Source organism: Strix uralensis, chromosome 11 (genome assembly GCF_047716275.1).
Source record: "Strix uralensis isolate ZFMK-TIS-50842 chromosome 11, bStrUra1, whole genome shotgun sequence".
Taxonomy (NCBI): domain Eukaryota; kingdom Metazoa; phylum Chordata; class Aves; order Strigiformes; family Strigidae; genus Strix; species Strix uralensis.
Window position 1 is genome coordinate 22466055 of NC_133982.1, and position 25442 is coordinate 22491496.

A 25442-nucleotide genomic window follows, 5' to 3' on the forward strand; every position below is an offset into this window, starting at 1 on the left:
ATAACCCCCATTTTTAAAAAGGGAAAGAAAGAGCACCCAGGGGACTACAGACCAGTCAGTCTCACCTCTGTGCCCGACAAGATCAAGGAGCAGATCCTCCTGGAAACTCCAGTGGAGAGCGGTGATGAGTGGTGTCCTCAGGGGTTGGTGTTAGGACTGGTGCTGTTTAACATCTTTGTTGGTGACACAGATAGTGGGATCGAGTGCACCCTCAGCAAGTTTGCCAACGACACCAAGCTGTGTGGTGGGGTCGACACGCTGGAGGGAAGGGATGGGCCATCCAGAGGGACCTGGACAGGCTGGAGAGGTGGGCCTGTGCAATCCTCATGAAGTTCAACAAGGCCAAGTGCAAGGTCCTGCCCATGGGTCAGGGCAATCCCAAGCACAAATACAGGCTGGGTGATGAGTGGATTGAGAGCAGCCCTGAGGAGAAGGACTTGGGGGTATTAGTGGGTGATAAAAACTAACTGTGAGCCAGCAATGTGCATTCACAGCCCAGAAAGCCACGGGTATCCTGGGCTGCATCAAGAGAAGTGTGGCCAGCAGGTCGAGGGAGGGGATTCTCCCCCTCTACTCTGCTCTCGTGAGACCCCACCTGTAGTGCTGTGTCCAGCTCTGGGGACCCCAACATCAGAAGGATATGGACCTGCTTGAGTGCGTCCAGAGGAGGCCACGGAGATGCTCAGGGGGCTGGAGCACCTCCCCTGTGAGGACAGGCTGAGAGAGTTGGGGGTGTTCAGCCTGGAGAAGAGAAGGCTCCGGGGAGACCTTCTTAGTGGCCTCCCAGTACTTAAAGGAGCTACAGGAAAGATGGGGAGGGACTCTTGATCAGGGGGTGTAGGGATAGGATGAGGGGTAACAGTTTAAACTGAGAAGGTGGATTTAGATTTGCTATAAGGAAGAAATTCTTCCCTATGAGGGTGGTGAGACACTGGCACAGGTTGCTCAGAGAAGCTGTGGCTGCCCCCTCCCTGGCAGGGTTCAAGGCCAGGTTGGACGGGGCTTTGAGCAACCTGGGCTAGTGGAAAGTGTCCCTGTCCGTGGCAGGGGGGCTGGAACTAGATGATCTTTAAGGTCCCTTCCAACCCAAACCATTCTGTGATTTCATGATTTATGTAGCTTTTCTCTTGTGCCTTGGAACTTGGCGTTTGACACCTTACGTCCCAGTTGATTCTAGTGAATTTAAAACCAGGCAAACTTACAGCTACACAGAATGTGGTTTAGGGATGTCAAAGAGGACTCCACACACAAAATGTCAGCTGGTCTAAGCAAGCCTGTTCAGCTCCTATTGCGGTACCTGCCGGAAAACCCTCCAAAAACCAGAAAAAGGAGACTGTTCCCACAGAGGCATTTTTCTTACTCTGAAGCCTTGATCTCCTTATCAAACAAATGTGGGCAGAGATGATGTTAGGGCTGTGTCCTGCTACAGCAAATGCTTTTCTGCAGATGTGCATCCTATTTTGCTTTGGCCTTGCTCACAGCTCCTTAGCATTTGCTTTCTGGGAATGTCTGAGTGATTGAGGGTGAAGGCCTGGCCCCATGCAGTTCTGCCATCTCATTCGATGGAGCCAGTATTTCACCTGTGCTAACAGTGACAGAGACTGAATGTCGGAGCTGCATGCACAAGCTTTCACAGAAATCAATTCTCACATACAGCATTAATATTGGAAGTGCTTCTCGCTCACCTAATCGTTGGCCAGGCACAATAACCTGTGACTAATAGCCATTCACGGTTATACAGCACAGCCTGATTATAAAAATTTGCCATTAATCCGTAACAAAAAAAATCTCAAGCTGTTAATTGACCAACATGTATTCCTGAGGAAATCGTAGTAATCAGATGGATATTCACGGCACAGAAAGGACAGATACAGCTAACTCGTGCTTTGCTTTTATGATTCATCTGCTCTGATCTACTTTTGATTATTTTTTCCTCATGTGAGGCCAGTATTGTAAATCAAAGATTTGAGAAATAAGCCTGTGCTTAAAGTGACCCAAATTAAAAGCCAATTGCCACCTTTCTTCTCTTACTAGGCAGCCGTCCATTTCTGTGCAGGATCAGCCATATGTTAAAGGCTGTCACACAGCTACAGAAGCAAACCGGTTAGCTCATGGTCTGCCTTTGCCAATGTTTAAGGTCAGCTACTGGAAAAAGTTACAAAACAGCTGTTACAGCCAGGTGTGATCCTGCAGAAGGGTCTTCACTGAGAACTGTTATTCTTTGCTCATTGTTGTGCGAGTCAGTAAGCCTCTGCTTTGGAAAAACAGCCTGTGATTTGCGAAACAAGGACAGAAAGATGTGTGAAGGTCAGTTTTGGGCTTGGGCTTTTTTTTTTTTTTCTTTCCTGGCCATTCAAGTTTTTCTGTTGTAAACTTCCTTTTTTGTTGATAAATGGGGACCATTCCTGAAAATGGTCAGGACAGCTTGTCCACATGGTAGATTTTCTTCTTCCCTACCCTTAAAAGTATTAAAGGAGCTCGAGCAACACTCTTCCTGGCTGGCATGAAGGGCAGTGGCACCAGTCTGGCAGAGAGTACACAGCATCACCACTGCAGCCCAAGGAATTCTCAGACTTTACCTAAACATGGTGACCCTCTGGCATCTCCGCTCTGGTCAGCAGCCTTCACTGTAGGACACAGGCGTGGATCTAGTTACGTTTTTAATGAGCAGAGCTCGGAAAAGTTGTTGGTTGACTGTAGGAAAAAAGCAAGCAAGCAGACCGTAAATCAGGTCATTGGATGAATTCAGAATGCACTAATAAAATCAGAGCTTCCAATAAATTTCATTTCAGGCAGAGTAGAAACAGTTTCTCAGTTGAGAGTTCAGGACAGATTATAATTTCAGATGTGTGTCAGGCCAATGCAATATGTCTACAAAAATGCTTGCAGGCAGGCAGGAATGGCTGGTCCAGAGTCAGGTCCTCACACCAGTAGGTTTGAATAAAAATGCAAAAATTTTCAGTTCTCTGAGCAAAGCTGAATCTAATTAAATATTTAATGGTTTTTTTCTCCTAAATCCTTTCGTTTCTTGCTCTTTCATACTGTGATATGATGACATTTGAACAACAAATGCAGTCTTGGTAGGTTGGTCTCCTGGTACTGCTTTTTATATGAAAAGCTTGCACATCCCAGCTGAAGTCCAGATGCTGCATTTATGAAGTATTTTGTCGTGATCAATTTTTAAAAAATATTTTTCCATCCCATGAAATTAATAGGCACCTGGGGAAATACCAACCAACTCCTTCCCATTCTGGCAAATACTAACCTTTCCCAGATGGAAAGGGATTTCTCTTTCCCTTTATTTACCTGCAAGATGTCCTTGCTGGTGCTCAGAATCACAGAGGGAGAAGGAAAAACAAGAAAACCTTCATAAGTGGAAAACGTTACAAACCGACCAACTGCACATACTCCAACTAAGAACACTGCCTTGTGAGGATCCGTTGTACTGAATAAACCCTGCATAATCTTCCCAGGGTCACAGAGTGAGTCATTAGCAAGACGGCACCAAGACAGAAGCATCCTCATTTTTGTAACTACTCTGATTACTTTAAGACCCCAATTTAAAAGGCCATAGGTTTGTGCTGGCAGCGCAGTCATAGAGATAACTACTTATGGCTTTACAAATTGGTTTTCTTGCAGTCGTCTCACTACTATGGGCCTGCAGCCCTTTCTTTGTTTTGTCTTTTTTACTTGTCTGTGTTCTGTTCAAAATTATTTATGTTTTTTCTATAAAAACAAAGCAAGCCAGAGATGAGCGGGAGGCTCTCCTCTGCTGTGATGTGCCCACAGCAGGACTGCGTGCGCCTCTCTGCAGCCCTGAGTGCTCAGGCCAACTCAGTAGGGGGATTCTCCCCCTCTACTCTCGTGAGACCCCCCCCTGCAGTGCTGTGTCCACCTCTGAGGCCCCCAACACAAGAAGGACATGGACCTGCTTGAGTGGGTCCAGAGGAGGCCACAGAGATGCTCAGGGGGCTGGAGCACCTCCCCTGTGAGGACAGGCTGAGAGAGTTGGGGGTGTTCAGCCTGGAGAAGAGAAGGCTCCGGGGAGACCTTATAGCGGCCTTCCAGTACTTAAAGGGGGCTACAAGAAAGATGGGGAGGGACTCTTTATCAGGGGGTGTAGGGATAGGATGAGGGGTAATGGTTTTAAACTAAATGAGGGTAGATCTATATTAGTCATAAGAAAGAAATTCTTTACTGTGAGGGTGTGAGACACTGGCACAGGTTGCCCAGAGAAGCTGTGGCTGCCCCCTCCCTGGCAGGGTTCAAGGCCAGGTTGGACGGGGCTTTGGGCAACCTCGGCTAGTGGAAGGTGTCCCTGCCCATGGCAGGGGAGGTGGGACTGGATGATCTTTAAGGTCCCTTCCAACCCAAACCATTCTGTTATTGTCTGGCTAGACCCATCCAGCCACTACATCACTCTGGTTAAGTGAAGGCTGGTTCAATATAGGCTAAGTAACTAACAAGTAACTGTGGAAAATGGTCATTTGACACCTTTTAGATAAATACAGATAATTTCTGAACATTTGTGTTGTAGATGCACATTTATGTCACTAACATAACTGTTTGTAATTTCTCATTACAAGCCTTCAAGCAGGTGCGCTTTGAGGGTACTGCTCCTTCGCAGAGGCAGTGCCTTTAGCCATACTGGCTGACACCTGCATGTCAAAGGCACAGTTAATTTTAAAGTGGAAAAGCAGCACAGGCTTGCAGCATGTGACAGTTATGTATGTTTGACTCAGTTCATATATAAAGATATCAGATGAAAAAAACCCCAGCATCAGTAAAAAGAAATCTGAATTTGCTTCTGCACTAGAAGAAATACATACTGAGGCATTATAGGTTTGGGATTTTTTTTTAGCACTGTTTCTTTTCCCTTTTTTTTTTTTTTTTAAGATACAACTACATGCCATTGTACTGTTATAACATGCACAGTAATTTCAAATGATTAATACTGTGGTAGAATAATCTCATAACAAATAATTTTTATCCATTATCTAAAATCAACTTTTAATTAAAAGAATACGTTATATTTGTTTTCTGATACTAAATTACACTGATTATTTTAAAATTACATGTGATGTTGGCACATACTAAATACATGGCATGTGTATTTCTGCTGGGCTTTTTTACTGTCTGCCTGAAATATGAATTTTAATTATTAAGCATTAGTAAGTATTTAGGAATGTCCCACTATGTAGGGTCTGCAATTAATTTTGCCAGGAATTATCTCTTGTCTTTTCATAGCCTACATTTTAGATGGAACACACTATCATCTTTCAAAACTGTACTGTATTTGCACAAAATTGGTATTTTTTTGTCTAACATTAACAAGAAAGGTTTGCAGGAACCAGAGCCCAGCTGAAGCCTGGATCAAGCTCCAATAAAGGCTTCATATGGGCATATATTATGTATTTTCAAACTCAGTGCATCTTGTTGGTCTGTCATACGGGCAACCCTGACTCTGTACTGCGCTCTAGCACTGCATGCCAGTTACTTTGATGTTTTGTATTTACCTCAGGAGGCTGTCAGTCACCTACAGACAAGCACTCTCCCTCAGGAACACGCATGTCAACGTGTGGCTGCAGTGAGAAGGGAAGGACGCCTGTGTGCGTCGCCATCCCCCTCGGCAAGTCCCCCGTACGGCTGACGAGAGGGAGGCTCTGGGCCTTCCCCACGGAGCTGTTCAGGTAAGCAGAGCTCATCCTCTATTGTAACCCCAACAACAATGCACCTGAACCTAGCGTCACTAATAATGAAATCAGACACTCGGTACATTGGAATATTTTATTTTTGACTTTACATGCGGTGTTAAAAACCCAAAGAACGTATTATTTACACATCCACAATACAAGTTTACAAGATATCTATACATGTTAAAGTACTCTATAGTATAGAGCAGCTTCATTTAAGGGTTACTTTTTTTATGCCGTACCATTAAAAAAGATACAATCTGCGTTTACCTTTGCACAAATGGATAAAGCATCTTTTATTATTAAATTAACAGAATAAGGACTAGGTTGAATGTTAGAAATTTCAACATAAATACTGAGAGAACTCACATTACCATCTACAAGGCAGCACAATGTTACAGGAGGTTATCAGGGTTCACATACATTTATCTTTCGGTTCCACACAAGTCTGTATTAATACTTGTAAAGTGAATTCGGATCAGTTTGTGTCTTTTGACAACTGAGTACATTTTTAATAGTTATTAATCTGTAGTGTTTTAGTTGCAAGACAGAAGTGTTTAGGAAGAGAGATCATTGATTTTTGGATCCAGAGGTCTCAGGAAATAAATGTCCCTTACAGCCTTACAAGAAAAAATGACTACTTCTATCCTTTACTCTTTGTCTGTAACGGAGATCGAGTTTTCAGTGACTAACCTTTTCTCCCCTTTGAACACATAATATAAATCTCCACCATCTCTGAAACCCATTGCAGTTATCTGTCCTGCTAATTCATGAATATTCCTCTGCCATAGTTATTTCTATAGTTATGTTCAATAAACAATGTGGTAGTGTGTAGTTTGCAAGCTAAAATAGCCATCTGTGTTGAACATCAGCTGCAAGTGGATACTGTAAAACCTACTAAATAGCTTACACAACTTTAGCAGGTGTTCCATTACCCTAGAAACCTCATTTGATTTCACATTATAACTGTTTGATCCTTCAGAGAGCTGGAGTGGAATGTTTATCATGGTAAGGTGATTTAATGCTGCTGTCTTCTTGGATTGTAGGCTGCCTTTAGTTACCATTAATTATTCTTGCTTTTTATCTTTTTTTTTGGGTGCTGTTGAGAGGTTTTACAACTGGCACTCGGGAGATATGTGCTATAGTGAGAACACTTGACAGATTTATTTTTTTTTAGTACTTTTATCATTTGCATGAATAAGGCACAAAATGCACAGATTCAGGTAAACTCACACATAGTATTTACAGAATATTGTCATTACCTGCATGACTTTGGAAAAAAAACCTTACATTACACAACAAAAACAAATTGATTGCACTACTGTTGAGTTTTCACAGACTGCTTCTGCCAGGCCAATTAATGTTTCTTCTGTTTTATTGACAAGAGTCTATCAGCGTGTAGGGCATTATTAAATGCAACAAAAACGTAACCTTCTCTAGTTACACAGGCCTTCGCCAGGTGAGTTGATTATTAGCTGCCCTCAATGAGAAATACAGGGGCTGAAGTTCACAGTGGCCAGGTATTGGATGGAGGCACTGTGGAAACACAGTAAAACCCCCCCGTTCCAGCCCAAAGCACTAGATTTGAAATGCACAGCTCTGAATCAATAGCAGCATAACAGAGTTATGAAGAATTAAACGTATCTGCACTCTTTCACTGGGTGACTATTTCATCAAGGCATTACCATTCAGAAGGCTGGCAGAGATGCGCAGTTCATCCTTAGCTGTCTCCAACCTGAACCCAACGGGCTGCAGAAGGCAGAGTCATCTGTTTGTTCAGTTATGCTCAATGTAAACAATTCCATAGCATAAAAGATGCAATGGGACTCTAAGTACATCCTAGTGTGTACAGTACACACGCACATCCACACACACACACACAGCTTCATCTGTGGCACAAACAAAATGCCACACACATGGAGAGAAAAAAATAATAATGCTACAGTTGGGCCAGAGACTGAATTCCAGCAAATTGATTATTAACCCAGATATTCATTGAGACATTACCATTTTCTGACATTTGTGCAAGAGGCAAGGTGAATGCATACATATTAAAATGTTCACATTTAATGGGAAGGACCACACTTAATGGCAGTCTAAAATGGAACCCATTTTTCAAGTATTTGCTTACTGATTTTTTTTTTTCCCAATAACTCTTTTTAGCTATTTAGAACAGTAAAGTAGCCCCCACCCCATTGTGCTACATGTCTCCTTAGCTCCAAACAAAAGAAATGTAATGACCAGCACTTTCCTTTGTTTTTTGTGTTTGCTCTTAGCAAGTACACGAAGTCTTGCTATAGCTACATGTGGCAAGACACAGATGTTGCTGAAGTAAAGACAGTTTCTTTGGCCACTTTGTTCTCTTCAATAACAAGCACGTCTCTGTCTTATGTGTCTACCACAACATCATCTCACACAACCTGTACAGGTCAATGCCACACTCCTTTTTACCACAGACGTGTCCTAGTAACTGTATTTGTTCAGTGGTCTGACTGAAGTTGTCTGAGGAACAAATGAGGGTTTTGGTGGCACGTCGGGTTTTAAGGAGGGTGTCCTCTTTATTCCTGTACGAGGAAGGGTGCCGTTGCTCGTGTAACTGCTTTGCCTGGACAAGGAAGGCTGGAGGTGAACGGTGACAGGCGTCCCTTGCATGTAGTCCATCTTTGTGCCTGCCGCGGGAGGCATGTACCCCCCCCGATTAATACTAGGCTGTCTGGATAACAAAACACCATTTGGTGAGTTTAAGTTTTTAGGAAGGGCAGATATTGAATGCCTTTGTGAAGAATTTTTGGGATAACCTCTCTGCCTTTCCAAAGAGGTCATTGGTACTGCAGGGGTGGTGGGAACGTCCACTCGTTTTGTGGGGCTGTTTCTTGGAAGAGTTGATGGGGGAGAGTATAAAGATGCCTCCCTGTTGGGAACCTTAGGTGGGATCTCGGACATATTTCCCATTGGATCCAGCATTAAAGTCTGGTGGGCCACTTGAATATCTCCCATAATTGCTTTGGGATTACCAGTAGTTTCATTTAAGTGTTTCAGAAAATCATTCAGGGTGTTCCTGGAATCAACAGATCTCCTGTGGTCTCTTTTGCTGGATGGTTTTGTAAGTGGATGATCGATATGTTGCATCTTTTTGTCTGCCTTGTGCGCATTAGAATTTGAGAAAGATGTATTGTAATCATGGGTCGCGTTGGGAAGAACGATAGCACTAGGAATATGCCCGTGACTTAGAGGAGAGTGGGGTGGAGGACTGGAAGGAAAAAACTGAGGGCTTTTTAGGGGGGTTTCCTTTCGTGAAGCATTGAGGTTACTATGCGCTTTGTCCGACTGACTTTTCATAGCCTGCAGAGTCTTTTGTTGAAGAACTGGTGTAGATTCAGGAGTTGGAAGTGCAGCTAATTCTGGAGGCTGGCCCCTGTGGTCCATCATCATGGACTTCGTATCACCATTTGGTGGCAACTCCTTTCTGCTAGTCAACAGGTTTGTGTAAAGTTTGGGTGAATCAATGTTTTGCTGATATTCCTTGACGGGACTATCAAACAGCCCATTCAGTTTAGCAAAGCTCCCACTGGAGTCAGTACAGGACTGAGCTGATTCTGCATCTTTGTGTATTTTCCTGGATTTCCGTACAAATATATCCCGGTAACAGTAAACGGCCACTCCCGCAATAAAGGCTCCCAGGACAAAAGCAGCAAAGACACAAGTGATTAGGACATTCATATGTACCATTTGGTTGGACTCTCCTGATTGTACTTCCCACCTTACACCTGCAAAAGACATGCAGTATATCATAAATCTACATGTACTTCATACAAGTACGTTTCAGAAGAAGGTAGCCTCCCTCAGGGACGTGTCTGTTAAGTATTTGTCAGTGCTCTGGGTGTAGTGTTAGGGAGTTGGATCCTGCAACCCACAGCACGGGTGAATGCAAATAATTTTATAAATGACTGTGTGAGCACTGATCAGTTTAAATGAAGACTGACTATTTTCTCTGATAGTGAGGAATGCCTGTCGAAGCTTCTCTCCTCATATTATGTTTATTTTAGCCTGTCCCCAAATTTCCTTTAAGGCTCACAAATAGGGGCCTATACGTTATTAACATTAATGCCTTCTGCCTGAAAACTGAGGTTTAGAAGGTGCTACTGGGCCAGACAGCAATTAATAACTCATGGATGGATTTCTTTCTCAATCTTCTGTCCAACTCATAAATCAGTATCAAAAGAGAGACAGGATTATGGAAATGTTGTGTAAAACTGTATAATGTACATACTGCATTGTTATAACCACATTAATGTAATAATGGTGCAAAACTTGTAAACTAATACATCCATAGGTTGCTAGCCTTGGAGTGGCACATCTTGCATTATATAAGTGTACAATTTTTGAAGTTCAACATTTTGTCATTCTATTAGAGCACTATTTTTTCTTTTGTCAATAATGAACATAAATAGTTGCATAACATTAAAAAAACCAACTTGCAAGGTTTAGTTATTAGAGAATGTTAAAATTTAGAAAATTTTTTGCTTAGACCGAGAAGTTGGATATTGGATTAGTTTCTTTATTTGTGTATTAACAAGCTCCCTTTGTTTTTTTGAGATTTTTAAAGCAACCACAGACATATCGCAGCTAAGACAATGTTAGTTTGGAATCAAAATAATTCTGTTAACTATCCCAAGGGATGTTAAAATGAAAGAGCAAAAGGGAAGGAACAGATTCAACTTTTGTTAGAGGCAAGGCCTTTGAACATTGTTAATGTTCAGGGTTATAGGTTTTAATGGCACTGTGCAGAAGAAGAAAGAAAACATGAGTAACGTTCACAAATAGCTATGACACAAACCGTGATTCAGAACCAAGAGCAAATGATAACAAGAACTTAAAGCAAAATGGAAAATAACTGCAACAAATTAAAATGACAAATGCACTGCCATAATGGCTGATAGGAAACCTGATATGTTTTGGTGAATGGTAATAAAACACAAATGGTTTTTTGGCTGGTGAGATTTTCAGTAAATACAGAATTGTGCAAACATGTCTGTCACCTGGCTATTCTGTGTACTGATGAAGACTTGTGTTAAGTTTTGGTTAGGCGAGTGGAAGCTTCTCGTTTCTTTGGTTGACTGCGCTAGTCCTACTGAATTGGAAGTCTTTGTTGCTGTAAGAGCCTAAATCAAAGGTTCACTTTGCTGAAAGAATGGCTACAGAAAGATGAATTACATGCAGAATAGGTTTCTTTTTGTGTTCGGTTTAAAACCTGTGTGTGTCTCTATGTACTGCGATCATCTGTAAACTGATGCTCATAGCCAGAGAATGGAAAGTCAGTATGGCCTTACTCAGCTTTGAACCATGTTCTTCAGAAACATGCTGCAGGCAGACAGAGTTTGGGATAGTGTTTGGGACAGGCCCCGTTTAACGCATGGATCTGTCATGGTGCTGTGCTTTGTTTTCTGTTCCCCACTGTCACCCCCTCCCCCCCCCCCCCCCCTCCCCGCAACCCCCACCTACAAACCAAACAAAAACCCCAACATTAAGCTCTTGTAAGCAACCATTCATGAGGTCTAATAGTCTTATCCAAACTAGACTGGTTTGAAACAACCACCAGGAGGTGCAAATAAGTCTTGAATGTCAATTTTTTCTGATGCGTCCAGAACGCCCACTGATTTTAGCGGGAGCTTTGGAGCACCCCAGGAATAAAAGGCTGAGCTTATTATCTGTGTTTCCCATTATAAGCTCTAAGCAGCGCTTTGTACATTGGATAAGTAGGTATGAAAAACATGATTGCACTGTCTGCATATTCACAGGAAATGAGTGTAAAATATAGCCCAATCATGGCTGTTACATTTAAGCCTTAGACAATGCTGAGACTATCAGGTTTCCATTCAGCTGCAATGTATTCCCTGGTAAGGCCTTACCCTTTGGGACACCTGATAATGGATCAGAATAATCAGAAGTGTTTGGATCATCTTGAACTACAAATTTCCGAGAGCCAGTCACTTTAGGTTTCCAGGAACCAATCACTTTAGGTGATATAACTGGGATACTTGCCATTGTGGTAATGGAAGCTGAGGAGAACTCCATGTCTGTGGTGGCAAACAGATTTTTATTAATGTCTATTACAGTCAGGCTTTCCTCACTGTTTCATGGCACATCTAAGCTATAGCTGGAGACAGTATTTAATGGGAGTTACATGTCAAAGCAAAATGTGACCCTCTACACTCTGCAGAAGTACAGAGGGCTGATTAAAATCAATTGGTTCAAAACTTTAAGTATGAAAAAAATACATTAAAACATCAACGGCTGCTAGCCAAAAAGCCAGAGAAGTCAAACATGAAAGCAGTGCAAAAGTTAAAATAAGCAACTGGTGGAGGTGAAAAGCACAACTTATTCTACTTAATTGCTGTATTCTTCGCTGGAGACAACACACTTGGCTGCCTTTTAAACATCTTCAAAAAAAAAAAGAAGTTACTTGGAAAGATACACAGTCATGACAGGTTATGCCTGAGAAACCAGATCAGCTCCATTACTGCTATTACAGTACAGCAGGAACTGCTGAATGAGCCATTTCTACAGGTGGGGATGAAAGGAATGTTTTTAACCCCTATTTTGCAATGGTTCCCAAGGAACAATGTTGCACAGATTCTGGCTCCTCCGTAGTACATTTGCTGAACAGAACCACCTTAGCCTACATGAAAATGCACATCAGGAGGAAACACATCAAATTGGGTTTACAATCCAAAGCCTACTTTGCACACTCAAGTATTTTGTGTTCACTGTCCCAGTAGGTTTAGGCATGAATGTCTATGGCTCAAGATCTGACTGAGAAATGTACTTTAAAAGCACACTCATTCAGGAGTTGAAAATAAGGTTCTGTTATATCTGTGTCCTAAAATATCACTTTGAAAATTCAGATGATAAACACTCACACAACCAAGGTACTGTTTCCATGTAACAGTTCTGTTTTGTTTTGCTTTTGTATGTGAGTCTCTAACTTACATTATGGGTAAATATACCTGGAAAATATTTGTCTCAAACATTACTTCTTGTCAAGTTACAGGAAGTGCAAATATTGGAAACCAAAACACAAAATAATGTTCTTGTTGCACTCTTACAAATTTAACATACAAATAGATTATTTTCATATTTGTCAGTCAGAAATGTGCCCTTGGTTTGAAAGCAGAGACTCAAGGTTCCAGGAGCAAAGACTGGAAAATAAGGGCTCAGTCTTGCTCCTGTTGAAGTCAACACAGGTTCTGCTTTTGAGTTCAACAGAGGAGCACCTGGGTCCTGCCTCCCTGAACACCAGGGGCTGACGGTGAAAACACGATTAGAAAAATCACTGAAGGAGAAAAGGATGTGAAAGTCCATCTGACAACAATGCATAAGTTTTTTCTAAGCCACCTTTGTCTACACAAGTCCTCATTCAGCTACACAGTTTGTGATGTTAAATTTTTCCATTAGCATAAACTACTTAAAACATTTCAAAAATATAGAAATACACATTTTAGAAAATGTGTATTTGTGCAAAAAGCTTGCTGGGAAAGAAGGCAAAGAGGAAAGGAGAGGTAAGGAGGAAGATGATGAAATTCTGCCATTCATCTACTAGAGATGACCAATAGGGGCATTCACGAATGCATGGCTGGGGATAAAGAGTAAAGCTTAGTGGACTTTCGTGCAGTGAAGATGTCATCTATGTTAATCAGGCTCTTTAATAAAAGATGTCTCAATAAATAATGAGCTGTTAACATGCGGCTACACAGGGTGAAGTGCTGAGTGAGAAGAGTCTGACTATCTTTACCATCAGTGGGAACATGAGTAAAAGCACAAAAATGGAGGATTGCCAACTGTGCAAAAGGAAGGAAAAAAGGGCTGAAAATGCTGAACTGAAGGAAAGTAAAGGTCATTAATTCAAAAAAATTAAAAAAAACTAACCAGATGTTGGGTCGCCAAATATTTTGTAATCTGGTGTAGCTGTAGTAGGCAAAATTTCTAAAAGAATTAAAGGAACAAGTAATCAGTAAAAAGTAACAAAAAGAAAGCAAAAAATCTCAAACCTGAGTAATGGAAAATAAAAACTAAAATATTACTGGTTACAAAAAATAAATTCTTCAATACTTTGCTGTAGACCCCAAATAGTTGTAAACTGGTGAAGGAAAGACAAAACTCTGCCACCCAGGACCAAAAAGCTCAAGCTTTGTGAACATTCACAGTAACACCAGGTGATGTGTTCATCATGTTACTGAAAAGCTCATCATAAATTTAACATCCATCGTGAGGTGTGGCCACAGACTACTGTTAAGACATTATGAACGAGCAGCAATGACTGTGCCTTACCATGGCAGTCCCCAAGCTGCGCTGTGTTGCCGTATTCGACATCTTGTACATATCCTCCCGTGCTGTGGTTGTATGAAACAAACAAAGAGAACCTGCAATTAACAGTATTAGTAGGGAAACAAATGGTGATTTTTTTTTTTTTTTTTTTCCTGGAAGCAGCAAATAGAAACATACACAAGAGCTAGTGTATGGCCCCAAAAATGGTTTTACAAAATGCAAAAGTAAGTTACAAGCAGGCTTTAAAACTCTATGTATGTGCTTATGTCAGTAAATAGAGAACAAAAAAAAAAAATCCCTTTTTTTCAGTAACTTCATCATGTCTTCTACATTGGGCGTACTCTTAGTTTTAGATACAACCATGCAATTATACTAGTTAGTTTGCACGGCCCTGCTACAAAGGCCCCTTTTTAAGATCCAGCTGCTAATGCGCTGTATATTACAGACTTGATTTGTGCAAAATGCCTTTGGTATGCATATATATCACCCAAGCTCCAGCGTGGAGGCAAAATCTCACTCTTTTCCCCACTGTGAATCCTGTGCTTTCATATTTGCAATTGACTGTGCCTTGGCCGTGAGCGTGCCTGGGAGGGGATACTGTCTGCTGTCCTCTCTGAGCTGCTCAGGTTTGCAGGCAGCAGTTTCTTGCCTTTCTGCATCCAACTGCTCTCCCTACAGGTCTGCCTGTCCCCCCCCCCTACATGTAAAACTCCCACTGAAAGCAAGTCTTCACCTAGAGATTGCAGAATTAGGTCAGACTTTAGCATTCTGTTCTCTTACACATACAGTACATTGCAAAACTGTCTTTAAAAAAGAAATGGAGATTTATTAATTGAGTGCAAGGGAACAGGCACAGGGTATGAGCTCATGTGGTCTACAAAGCACATGTAGAGATGCTGGGCTCATTTGAAAAGGAGTACTTACAGCATGCCGGGTGTCACTCTTCCACATGCCTCGTGGTCTAACCAGCCACAGTATGGGTCCCGTGAAGCAATACATGCCCTTGCAAGAGAAAAAGCCCAAAAAATCATGCATTTTTTTACTTCCTTCCCAAGAGATGTTGGTGCCCTTCCTTTAAGGGGGAGTTCGGGAATGGGGCCGTACTTTTTACATGAACCATGACGCTCACACCGACTCAGAGGAATTCTAATGACGCAGCTGGAGAATGCCACGAACAGAGCATGGTGGTCTCTATCCAGCTGAAGGGAAATGACTCTTCTGTCCTCCTCGCTCTCAGCATTACACCTGTTCAGCAAAAATCATGGGAAGCCATTATTTTAGTAACTGTAGTACTTTGTGCAGTGCTTACACTGCAAACATTTTATTTATTTACTGTCTGTGTAGATACTGACAAGAGACTTTTTATGTATATAAATGCAACTTACTAGTCTTTGCAGAGTGATTTCTAAAGAAACCTATGGGTTATCAAATGCCAGCTTCTGGCTCTTATTTACAGCTAGGTGACAAGTTCACTGAACTATGTAGGAAAAAAATCCAAATCCATTTTCTTTGTTCTCTCAGTCGGCATAAATATCTCGACAGAGCAGAACAGGAGTCCTGTATTGGATGCCTGTACAGTCTAATTGGAACACTTCCATTCCTAAATTCTTTGTGCCAGAATAAACAGGTTTAAAATGATTAGATGTAGTTTACACATTATTGGTCACTCTTGAGAAACGCTCAAGATAAGCTCACATAATTTCTTTTTAGCAGCAGCAGATAGTTCTGACGTTTCACATTCAGGAAGAAGTGTATCTATTTGCGGAAGAATTAGACTGTATCACTGACGTCACTGGAGTGGAATTAGGTTGGTCATTCAACCCATGCAAAATGGCAAATAACCAAATATGTTCAGGTTATTCAATATGTGGAACACTGTGAAATGACAAACAAGTGGTGATGTTGGTGATAACGAGTTGTTTTTTGTTTACCGTAATTTTTTTTTAGCTAGGTACCAAGGACTAGATGAAGAACTCGGGTGTTCTGGTAATACTTACTTTGCATGATTATATGCTTCAATCTCTTCCAGTAATACGCTGTCATTCAAAGAAAAAGGCCTGGTCTTTGCCAAGATTTTAAGTACTACTCCTGCTTCGGAGCCAACAAATATGACTGTGTAGTTCTGGTAGGGCCCAGCAGCGTGGTCTACAGCAATTGCTGTCAATCTGTATCTATCAAGACCAAAAGGCGTATCATTAGCGGCGCATTTTCTTGTTTTCCTTTCCACATGCATTATTTCTGAACGGTGTCACTCCATACCTGACACGAGTTTTGGTAAACCAGGGCTCCTCAATGACTGAGGGAACAGCTGAATCCATCAAAGGATGAGATTTGATGAAGGAGAGTGTTTCGTCTGGGAAATCAATGGAGGTTTTGTAAGCCTCTGCTAGGCCATGTTTTGCACAGCAGCCAGGTCTGAAAGGAGAACAACATTGTTTTCCTCTTGGTATTTTAGTTAATGAGACAAGGCAGCCTCCTAATGAGCATCCTTATAGCTGAAGGGTAAAGCTCTGCTTTGGTTTTTACCCGACAAGACGCTCAAGAGTGCAGCTGATTTAAGGTAGCTCTTTACAAGGACAATGTTATGGCATCATGGGTAAGAACCTTTTACCTTGGCTTTGGTACTTTGTCTTCAGGTACAGCTGTCCAAACAGAGTCAGGAGTCTTTTGTTCTTTAAATCTCCCTTTGAAAACTTTCTCAATGTCATCCATGCTGAAAGCACACACTGCTGAACCAGGGATGCTGTAAAATTAGAAAAATAGTTGCAAGAGCTCAGACTACAATGGCACCAATCTCAGTGTAGGACAGAACCAGAAAACTACCTTTGATGTAAGGTTGCTCATCTCTCACCTGTTAAGCTGTGTGGTGAATACACCGACAACCGTGGGGACTCCATTGATTTCCATTATGTCTGTGATAGACTGCAGAACATCAAAGTAGAAGAATGAATCCCCGGGAACTGAGCAGTTGAGCCGAGCTTTCAAAAAGGATGTCCAATGTTTCTCCAGGACTCTTTGGGACCCCCCCATGTCATTTTTGCATATGCGTGCCACACGGGAATACACAGCCTGGGAAGGGCAAAAGGAAAAGGGAGAAAGGCTTGAGACACACAAGGAAAACGGTGCTTGTTTCTGAGCTGTTAATAAAACACCAAAGATAATTTTGTTAATAGGAAGCTGCCATTTATCTGCACAGAAAGGATGAAAGCAAACAGTGTTTAGTTCGTAGTGCACAGACATGTTAATATATCACAAAGCAAACGTAACTCTGCAGCTTGTCCCCACCCTTTTTTCCCTTCAAAATCATATTGTTAGTGAGATTTAAAGACTTTAATTAACCGCGTGTAAAGGATTTAATAATTTATTATAGAATATCCTTCCATGGTGAGGCATAAGTATTATACTCTGTACTGGCATGACTGAATTATTCAATATCCAGGGACATTAGAGAAACTTCTTTGAAACTCTTCTTTTGTGTTGTTTTCTTTTGTTTCTTTAATAAGCATGAAAAAACCCTCAGATTTTCCATTACTTGCCACAAGTGTTAAGGCAACAGCAACACTATAGCAATAGCAATACTAAAAGATAGCTGTAGTGAGCTCGCCTAACAGCAAGGCACAGAGAACTGACACAACTTTTTGGTTGAGGAATGCACGGTTCTACTTCTTTTCCCCCCCCACCCTGTAAATTATAATGATGGGAAAACTGTGCAAACTTTGTACCAGTCCCTATTTCATATCGTAAACTGTGCTTGTTACCGATGCTGTTTTAGGATGATCTCATTCTGCTGCGACTCATGGCTACCTGACAGCCTGCTGTGACGATACCTACCTTGCCTAAATTATTGTGCTCTACAGCAATTTCTCGGAAGAAGAAATAAACGTAGTTCCCGTATTCTATGGCGTGGAGGAAGTGTGGTTCTGTAAGAAAGAGCAAGGAGAAGGTTACTTCAAAGAGCTACTCAATCGGCGTACGACACGGACTATGCTGTGAGACTTGGTGGCTTCTCCACAGCTCCGTACCAGCCAACGTGAACTCCAGCCTTCCAGATACTTCAGGATGTCCAAATATGGGTGCGCTGGAGCTCAAACGAACTTGATGTCTTTAATGTTGGCTAATGGACTGTAAAAAGGCCTCACAGAAATTGCATTTCAGCTAAGGTATTTTGTTACTGCAGATTCATTCGCTGATGTATTTAACAAAAAGATTTTGCTTTATTGGTATTAAACTGCTTTTTTATTGTAATCAAACTATATTGAAAGCTGCATGTATGCTGACGTAGCATATGTGTAAAGCACACCGGCTGTGAATTATGTGACCCTCTGTGCCACTGAAATTACGTTTGCCATGTATATGGGAAAATACTCCCCCAAATTACCTTTTATCCATTTGGAATCATACTTTATTGTTCTTAGGGCAGATCCATCCCCCATGCTGCGATAAATAACAGCATCACTTGCCAGGAAATCTGCTACTGTTGCTGAATACAGTTTTCCATCTAAAACGGAAGTTGAAAATGTGATATTAAGAGGCCTTTAATAATCTACAGAATTCTGACTAGCCTGTATTTCTCCCCATTTCTTTACTGCCACTCTTCCCCAAATTGCTGTAACCTATTTATTAACAGGTCAGCTTCTAATCCTTTGGAGGCCCTTTAAAAAATTTAAGGCCAGGGGCATCATGACACCTTTAGCTTTCCTGTGCTTGCTTTAAAAGCTCTCTGGCTCCTTTGGTGTCATTAATCATTTAGGCTCATTACAAGCAAAAGTTCTTACCAGCAAAGAGGGCGACATTGGTTTGTCTGGCATCAAACGGGCATCTTGCCAAACCACTAATTTCCTCCCCATCATACTCTAAGGTATTCAGCTAGAGAAGAAAAATAAATGGGTGATAGTGTCATTTCTATTTTGTACAGTGGCACAAAAGTGTAGCATTGTCTTTCCACAAAACTTAATTCAGCACATTGGCTTCTGTCTGCTTTTATTTCACCTTGAAGCACTCCACGAAAACACTGGATGTATTTGCTATAGCATAATTAGTGCAAGCAAAACAATTAACAGACTAATGACACATTCAGTATTCTTACCCGATAGTATCTGCACATTGGGTTAAATGCATTTGTTCCACAGACAAACACCATCTCATCATTTCTTGGAACAAAGACTTTAATGAAGTTATGGCATTCATCCTGAAAAGAGGGTAAGATGTATTAATCACAGACTTCACATATATAATAAATATTAGTGTTGGTTTTCTATAATGCATGTGTGAAACTTACTTTGTGTTTGCCCTTCATAGCACAGTTCTCTCTGTCCTGCTGCCTTGACCTCCATGTTAATTTCTGTTAAATCAAACCAGAAAAGAACACTTGACTTCCTTTCCACAAAAAAAAAAAAAAAAAAAATCTTAAAAAAATTAAAACCGAAGAAAATACCTCTCCCTTGCCAGCACCTGTATCTACTACTCACCTTGCTTGGAGTAACTTCCGATTTTGGAACTTCATTTAAGTTTACAGTATAAACTTGGTCCCTGTTTGCAAAGACACAAGTAAATTCATTAATTCATTGGCCTTATTTTTTGATAAGCTAAATCTATTTTTAGTGTTTTGTTAGACCAGAAACTTCTATGAAATGCTCATGAATTTTCTGTGTTTAATACAAACCAGAGAAGATTGGTCATGGGCAACGTGGGGTGGTTTTGATTTTTATTGGTGTGGTCCTTAGATAGCACCTACAGTGTCCAGCTATCCATCTCTGGTTTTCCATTCTGTTGAAGACTAATCCGGGCAGTAAATATTCAAGTGTGTTATCCTCACTTCCTATATCCCTGATGTGTCAGTTCAAGTTTAAAATGATCAGGAGAGGTTTTTATCAGAGCAGTAATATAAAAGAGGGAAAAGAGTATTTGATCATTGGTTTTAGCATAACTACAGTAACTGCAGCCTTCAAATCCAATTTTCATGCACTGGCCATAGACACGGTATATTTCTCTGGGAAGTCCTCCCCCAGTTCTAATTTTTATCATATTCTGCAGATTTTTCTAAATGAATTTTACACATAAATGCAAAACCAGAAGAGAAAAGAATTTTAATCTAATGAACTGAGTGAAGGAAAATTACCTGCCAGCAATATAAAGTGTGTCTCGAATTTTCAACATCAGTTGGAAGTCCAGTCTGTGCTGAGATTCATTGCCTGAAGGGCGTCCTCTAAATACTGGATATTGCCTTGAATCTGCAAGTAAAAATGGGCTACACCATCACTCAGGATTATAGAGCTAAAGAATCAATATATGGCATTGATTAGCTGTATATACTAGGTGTAGAAGGGTTTAAACTAAATTCCTTGAGTAATGTCTTGAATATAAATGAGAAAAAGATGGCTAATGTCAGCAAATGTTCTTTTTCCTGAAGTTATTGCTGTATTTCTGATTGCTTTTTTAAGAAAATGATTAAGTGTTCTATTAAAGATACAAAGCCAGTAAACACATTTCAATCTGAAAGGAAACAGACTTTTTTCTTTAACTTCCCGAGGAAAAAAAACCCAACAAACCTAAGACACATTAACACTTTCCCCTAGTGGTTAGCACCATTTGCAGATTACTTACAGTGGTAGTCAACAACATTAATGGGGTCCTCATCTTCAGGGAAGCTGACAGCTCGGCACTGGGACAGACTCATTAGCATCACGGAGGCACAAAGCAGAGGAAGCCTCATGGCTGGTGAAAGATGAGTACTACCTTGGTGGCAACACTGGTTAACTACCTGGAAAACAGGAACATGCCATTGAGATTTCTGCAGAGAACGTGACTTCCTACTGCAGAAGAAGGGTTTTTTTCGTTTGTATTTCAGCACTGGCAGCAGTGGACTAAATTGGTACTTATGAAAGGCTCCTGTATGTTCACTGATAGAAAACTGCTGCGTGACATATCCCTACTCAAAGCTGCTCTGAAACATATTGATGTTTGCTAATTTTTAGCTGGATTTACAGGCATTTCCGAAGCTGACGACGACTGTCAGCCCATTTAATTCACAGGAATCACAAACAGAACATGCAGGCTGCTGACCTGGCAAGAAAAATTGTCAAACTTGGGATTAGAATTTTAATTAAACTGCAATCTCTTTCCATCCCCTCTATCACTGAATGTCATCCAATAAAACCCTTTCCCCATAAAATACCTAAATCTTATCCACAGAAAGTCATGACACACACAATCTGTCTGAACATCCGTGCCATGTTTTAAAATTATTGCTTGTTTCCAGGCTCTGCCATCATAATACCAAGCCTAACATGCTCATTGTAAAGACCCTATGTCCAGGCCCAGAGACTCGATGCTTTGCCTCGTGCAGTGATCTACACATGTGCAAAGTAAATGCAAAAATGCTGCCTCTGCAGTCGTGATAGTGCTTGTCACACGCTTTGCAAGGGTGGCAAGAGACTCAAATGGGGGCACAATGCTGAACTGGGTTCCTGAAGTGCCCCTTTCCCCCTAATTCTATTTGTTACTGTAGAAAACTAGCAACTTCAGAGACTTTCATGGTGTTTTGTTTTTTTTTTTTTTTTTGTGTGTGTGTGTGTGCTCTATGGATTATACAGTGCATATTATGATAGCACCACAACATTATACAATAAAGCTTTTAAGAAGGGAAAGGAAACATCTCCAATTAAACCGCAGAGATATTTTAGCGAGCAGAATGTAACTACTCAAGTTGCAATTTGGGTAGGATGCAAGAAAACGCATCTCAAAGTGAAATGCAATCCTTAATGACACAAGTGGTCTGGGCAGGGGTCATATTTCTCATTAGAAACCTGGCAAATGTAGTACTATTCCCTCCTCCAACCTTTTGGAGGCATTCATTCAGCCCCGATTCACAGGTCAGAGCTTTGAGTCACCAGCTCAATGCCTTGCAGTTGCTAAAATTGGTTATTAAACTCTTTGTCTAAAGAGAAAAATGAAGCCTTTCCATTTTAATGTTTCAAGAATTGCTGTGAGATGTACATGTTGCCAGCACAAAGTGCCAGGCCTGATCCAGCAAAGCACATAAGTATTAATCATTTAATAATTTGAAAAGGAATTAAAAAAACCCTTCGTAACAACACTTAACCCTTCAGTAATGTTTACTGGGGATGCAAATACTGTTTTGTTAATTGATGATACAGCTAGCTAGGGGCAGGACTTCCTTCCACAAGGCTGCTGAGCTGTCAGTTCAGACTGGACTGTGAGGAGACCAACTTAAAGGCTGGTAATATTCGGTGATGGGAGTGTTGTCTGAATGCCTGTCCATTACAGACTGACCTCAAAAGAAGCATTTTCCACTGTTAATGATATTTCTGTATCTCAGTCCACCAGTCCAGAACGAATGGGCTGTGCTCTTAGTCAAGATTGATGAGTGCAGTGGTTAATAAACACTAATGATTCCTGGCACTTTCCCTCTGCTCTTCCTTGTCCTGACATGGCCTCTTCAGCTGAAGCATCTTGCGTTAAATTACTAATGAGCAAACTTAAAACAAACTGGAATTAATAAAGTTAGTCAAATTACTTCTTTCTTGTGAAGGCACCATTAAAGTCCTGCAGCACAGTGGCTCCCAGACACAATAACAAATCATTAATGGTTACATAATCTTTTTTTTTTGGTCTTTTTTTCAAGAAAAGCAGGCTCCAAATATCCAACCCACTGCTGTCCCAGTGAAAGTACAGAAAGGGGAGGCACATAAACTATATGTTGAGTCAGTGCACAGTAACATCTGTAAGGTGCTTAGTAAAAGTCCTCCCTGAAGCCTCGTTTTCTTGGAGAACAAATGAATACAAATTGCCAAAGAGCAAGAAGCTCTCCCAGCCATGTACACTTTAGTTAGCATAGATGAGTCTGTTCATGGCCCACACATCATGACTCAAAGAGACCCTGGCCTGGCTGCAAATCGCACACAGCCTGGCAACTGTGCAAGTTCTGCCAGCATCAAGCATGGGCATGTATTAGTTTCTTTCCTCCTCTCTTTCTTTCCAGTATCCCGTCTAGGAAGAATTCACTGGGGCAAAAAATAGGAAACTTAAATGTAACCTGCCTTACAAAGGCAGGTACTGGCTTCTGGACTCGAGGAAATGGCTGCAGAGAACAAAAGGGCAATTTGCTGTGTACTGGCCACAACAATCGTGACCTAAAAACAAACTGCCACAAAACCAAAAGGAATCAACTGAAATGCCAGGTAAACAAAGAGAGTATCAGCTCTCTCAGATTCAAATTTCAGGGGGTATATCACACTCCCTAAAACAAGGCAAAGTTTTGTAAATGTGAAGCCACGGGATGGGGATGTGTCTCCCTAGAGACTGCATCTACAGTGGGAACAAACCCACATTTATGTCTTCCTCAAAAAAACCCAAACCTCTGAATATAACCCAGAGATGAAATCTGAGAACATAAAAGGTGGGAATAGTTATGTTCAGCAACCTCTTAACTAAACATCACCTGTCAAGTCTCTATCAAAGAAAATGTCTGCATCTGCATGAAGCACAGACCTTTGTCATGACAAGAGAGAAAAGCAGACAGAGCTGGACTGGATCAGCAAACCACAGGTGATCATTTACCAGCCAGGTAAGAAGCACAGATTTCTTTATTATTTTGCTTGTTAAAATATTACACGAAAATGAACAGTAGCTCTGATTTCTAGCTACATATGAAAAGAAAAAGCACCTGCTTTAAGAGGCATTTAAATGCACCTTTTAGCTGGTTGGACACAGGCTTGAGATCAGAACAACTGAAAAGAGAATGAACTCAGAAGAACAGCTGTTCCCTGGATAATCAGAAAAATGGGCTCCATCTAGCCCTTGGAACAGGGGTTTATGACAGCCAGGTGTATGCTTCTGGTAGACACAGATAGGCTGGTGTGAAAGACATAATTCTTGCCACATTCAAACCTTTTAATGGAGGCCACTACTGGGGACTACAAATAACAATGCTGAAATATCTGTTTGGACCAGAATAGCTGATTATGAAATGCTGGCAATGTCTACCTTCAAGAAAATGCAGAAAACAATCATACTCTGGGTCTGATTATTTTTCCCCAGCCAGGATTCAGACCAGTCTTTGATTAATTTCTCTTACAAATTGCATTCCTAGCGTTTCTGCTAGGAAACAATTCACGGGCAAGTGCAATGTTTGGAAATTACCATATTGCTATCCCTGTTTTGCAGCTGGGGAATTGAGGCACAGATCAAGGCTGAATTTGTGACTAAGGCCAACCACCAAAAAAGCCTTTCCAAAGGATCTGAGCTGCTCTGGGTCATATGTGGTCATTCCTTGCAGCACAGGCAAACTGGCCAGTGTCAGCTAGGTGGAAAAGCCAGTACAGATCGGAGATCTTCTGGCCATTTGGTCTATGCCATAACTAGTTGTGTCTGCAAATACAAAGAAATAGAGGTATAAATGTTTACTGGTGGCACAAATCCACATCGGTAAAGAGGACAGCAGCCTGACCGAAACAGGCCTCAGGGCGAGTGCTGTTGGTCAAGTGGAAGGCAGGCAATTGTCCCAAGTAATAAACTGGCTTGCTGTGGCTGGCACCTTTCAATCTTGGATACGAATCCCATCCTTCAATTCCTGATTGGGGGAATCCAGAGAAGCAGGATATCATTTCTGTTAAAATATGAGCCTTCCTTCAAACAATCACACGTGAAGGGGAACAGGCTGGTGTTTCTTGCCCATTAATCTACTCCAGCCTTTGACAACGCGCTGGTGACACTCCATCAATCATCTTTCCATGCGCTGCCACGTAAAAGAGGAGGGGGGAAGGGAAAGGGCATTCAGCCAGCTGGAGAGAAGCAACACATAAAATAGCTTCAAACCAGACTGATGCAGTATCTTCTATTCACTCAAAAAAAAATTTAATTCTTAAAAATCTGCTTAACACAATAAATGCTTCTCAAAATGCTCAGCACAGACAGAAGTGTGGTATGGCAGATCCAGACTGACGTTCGGGGTAGGTCAGAACAAAAGATCTATCCTAAAATTTAGTTCACTTGTGGAGAGTTTGGCAAGTCAAAGGAGAAAAGGGTTGCAATAATAAAAGCTGAAAAGCAGGCACATAGCATGAAAAGGCTTAAATAACTACATCGTCTTCCTTCTCCACCAGACACAGGGAAAAATCAGGCTGTTAAGTGAGATCAAGGACCTCCTCTGTGCTTGGAGATATGCGTTAACCATGATGTTAAGGGGGGACAGGCAGAACTGATTAGTAATATGCTGAGCCTAGACAACTTATGTGACTTGGTTTCCCCACAATCCCAAGTGGCTGGACTTTAACAGATCAAGAAATCCCTGTTGTCCTCTGTTCCTTCCTGCATGCCAATGGCTTCCTGAGGGCACTAATTAGTGCAAATGCACTAACTAGTGCATTTCCGAGATGGTGCCTTCTGAAATTTTGAGCATGAAAC

General features: G+C 41.3%; 1 protein-coding gene across 8 annotated transcripts in view; it reads right to left on the reverse strand.

The window, feature by feature from the left end:
* Positions 1-5773: 5773 nt before the first annotated feature.
* The window catches only part of SEMA6D (semaphorin 6D), a 228027-nt gene continuing 208358 nt past the window's right edge, over positions 5774-25442 (reverse strand). For 5 of the 8 annotated variants that reach the window (XM_074880241.1, XM_074880239.1, XM_074880238.1 and 2 more), the window contains 18 exons: positions 20622-20778; positions 20137-20248; positions 19487-19547; positions 19297-19359; positions 19105-19206; positions 18794-18884; positions 18397-18516; positions 17850-17938; positions 16870-17087; positions 16630-16761; positions 16278-16433; positions 16016-16189; positions 15123-15263; positions 14943-15020; positions 14022-14113; positions 13620-13676; positions 11603-11770; positions 5774-9460 (listed from right to left, as the gene is read on the reverse strand). In XM_074880241.1, coding sequence (XP_074736342.1) covers positions 8157-9460; positions 11603-11770; positions 13620-13676; positions 14022-14113; positions 14943-15020; positions 15123-15263; positions 16016-16189; positions 16278-16433; positions 16630-16761; positions 16870-17087; positions 17850-17938; positions 18397-18516; positions 18794-18884; positions 19105-19206; positions 19297-19359; positions 19487-19547; positions 20137-20248; positions 20622-20730 — 3267 coding nt within the window. In that variant the 5' untranslated portion in view covers positions 20731-20778 and the 3' untranslated portion in view covers positions 5774-8156. The remainder of the gene's footprint in view (positions 9461-11602; positions 11771-13619; positions 13677-14021; positions 14114-14942; positions 15021-15122; positions 15264-16015; positions 16190-16277; positions 16434-16629; positions 16762-16869; positions 17088-17849; positions 17939-18396; positions 18517-18793; positions 18885-19104; positions 19207-19296; positions 19360-19486; positions 19548-20136; positions 20249-20621; positions 20779-25442) is intronic. The other 3 variants (XM_074880236.1, XM_074880242.1, XM_074880237.1) reach the window with 3 other exon arrangements.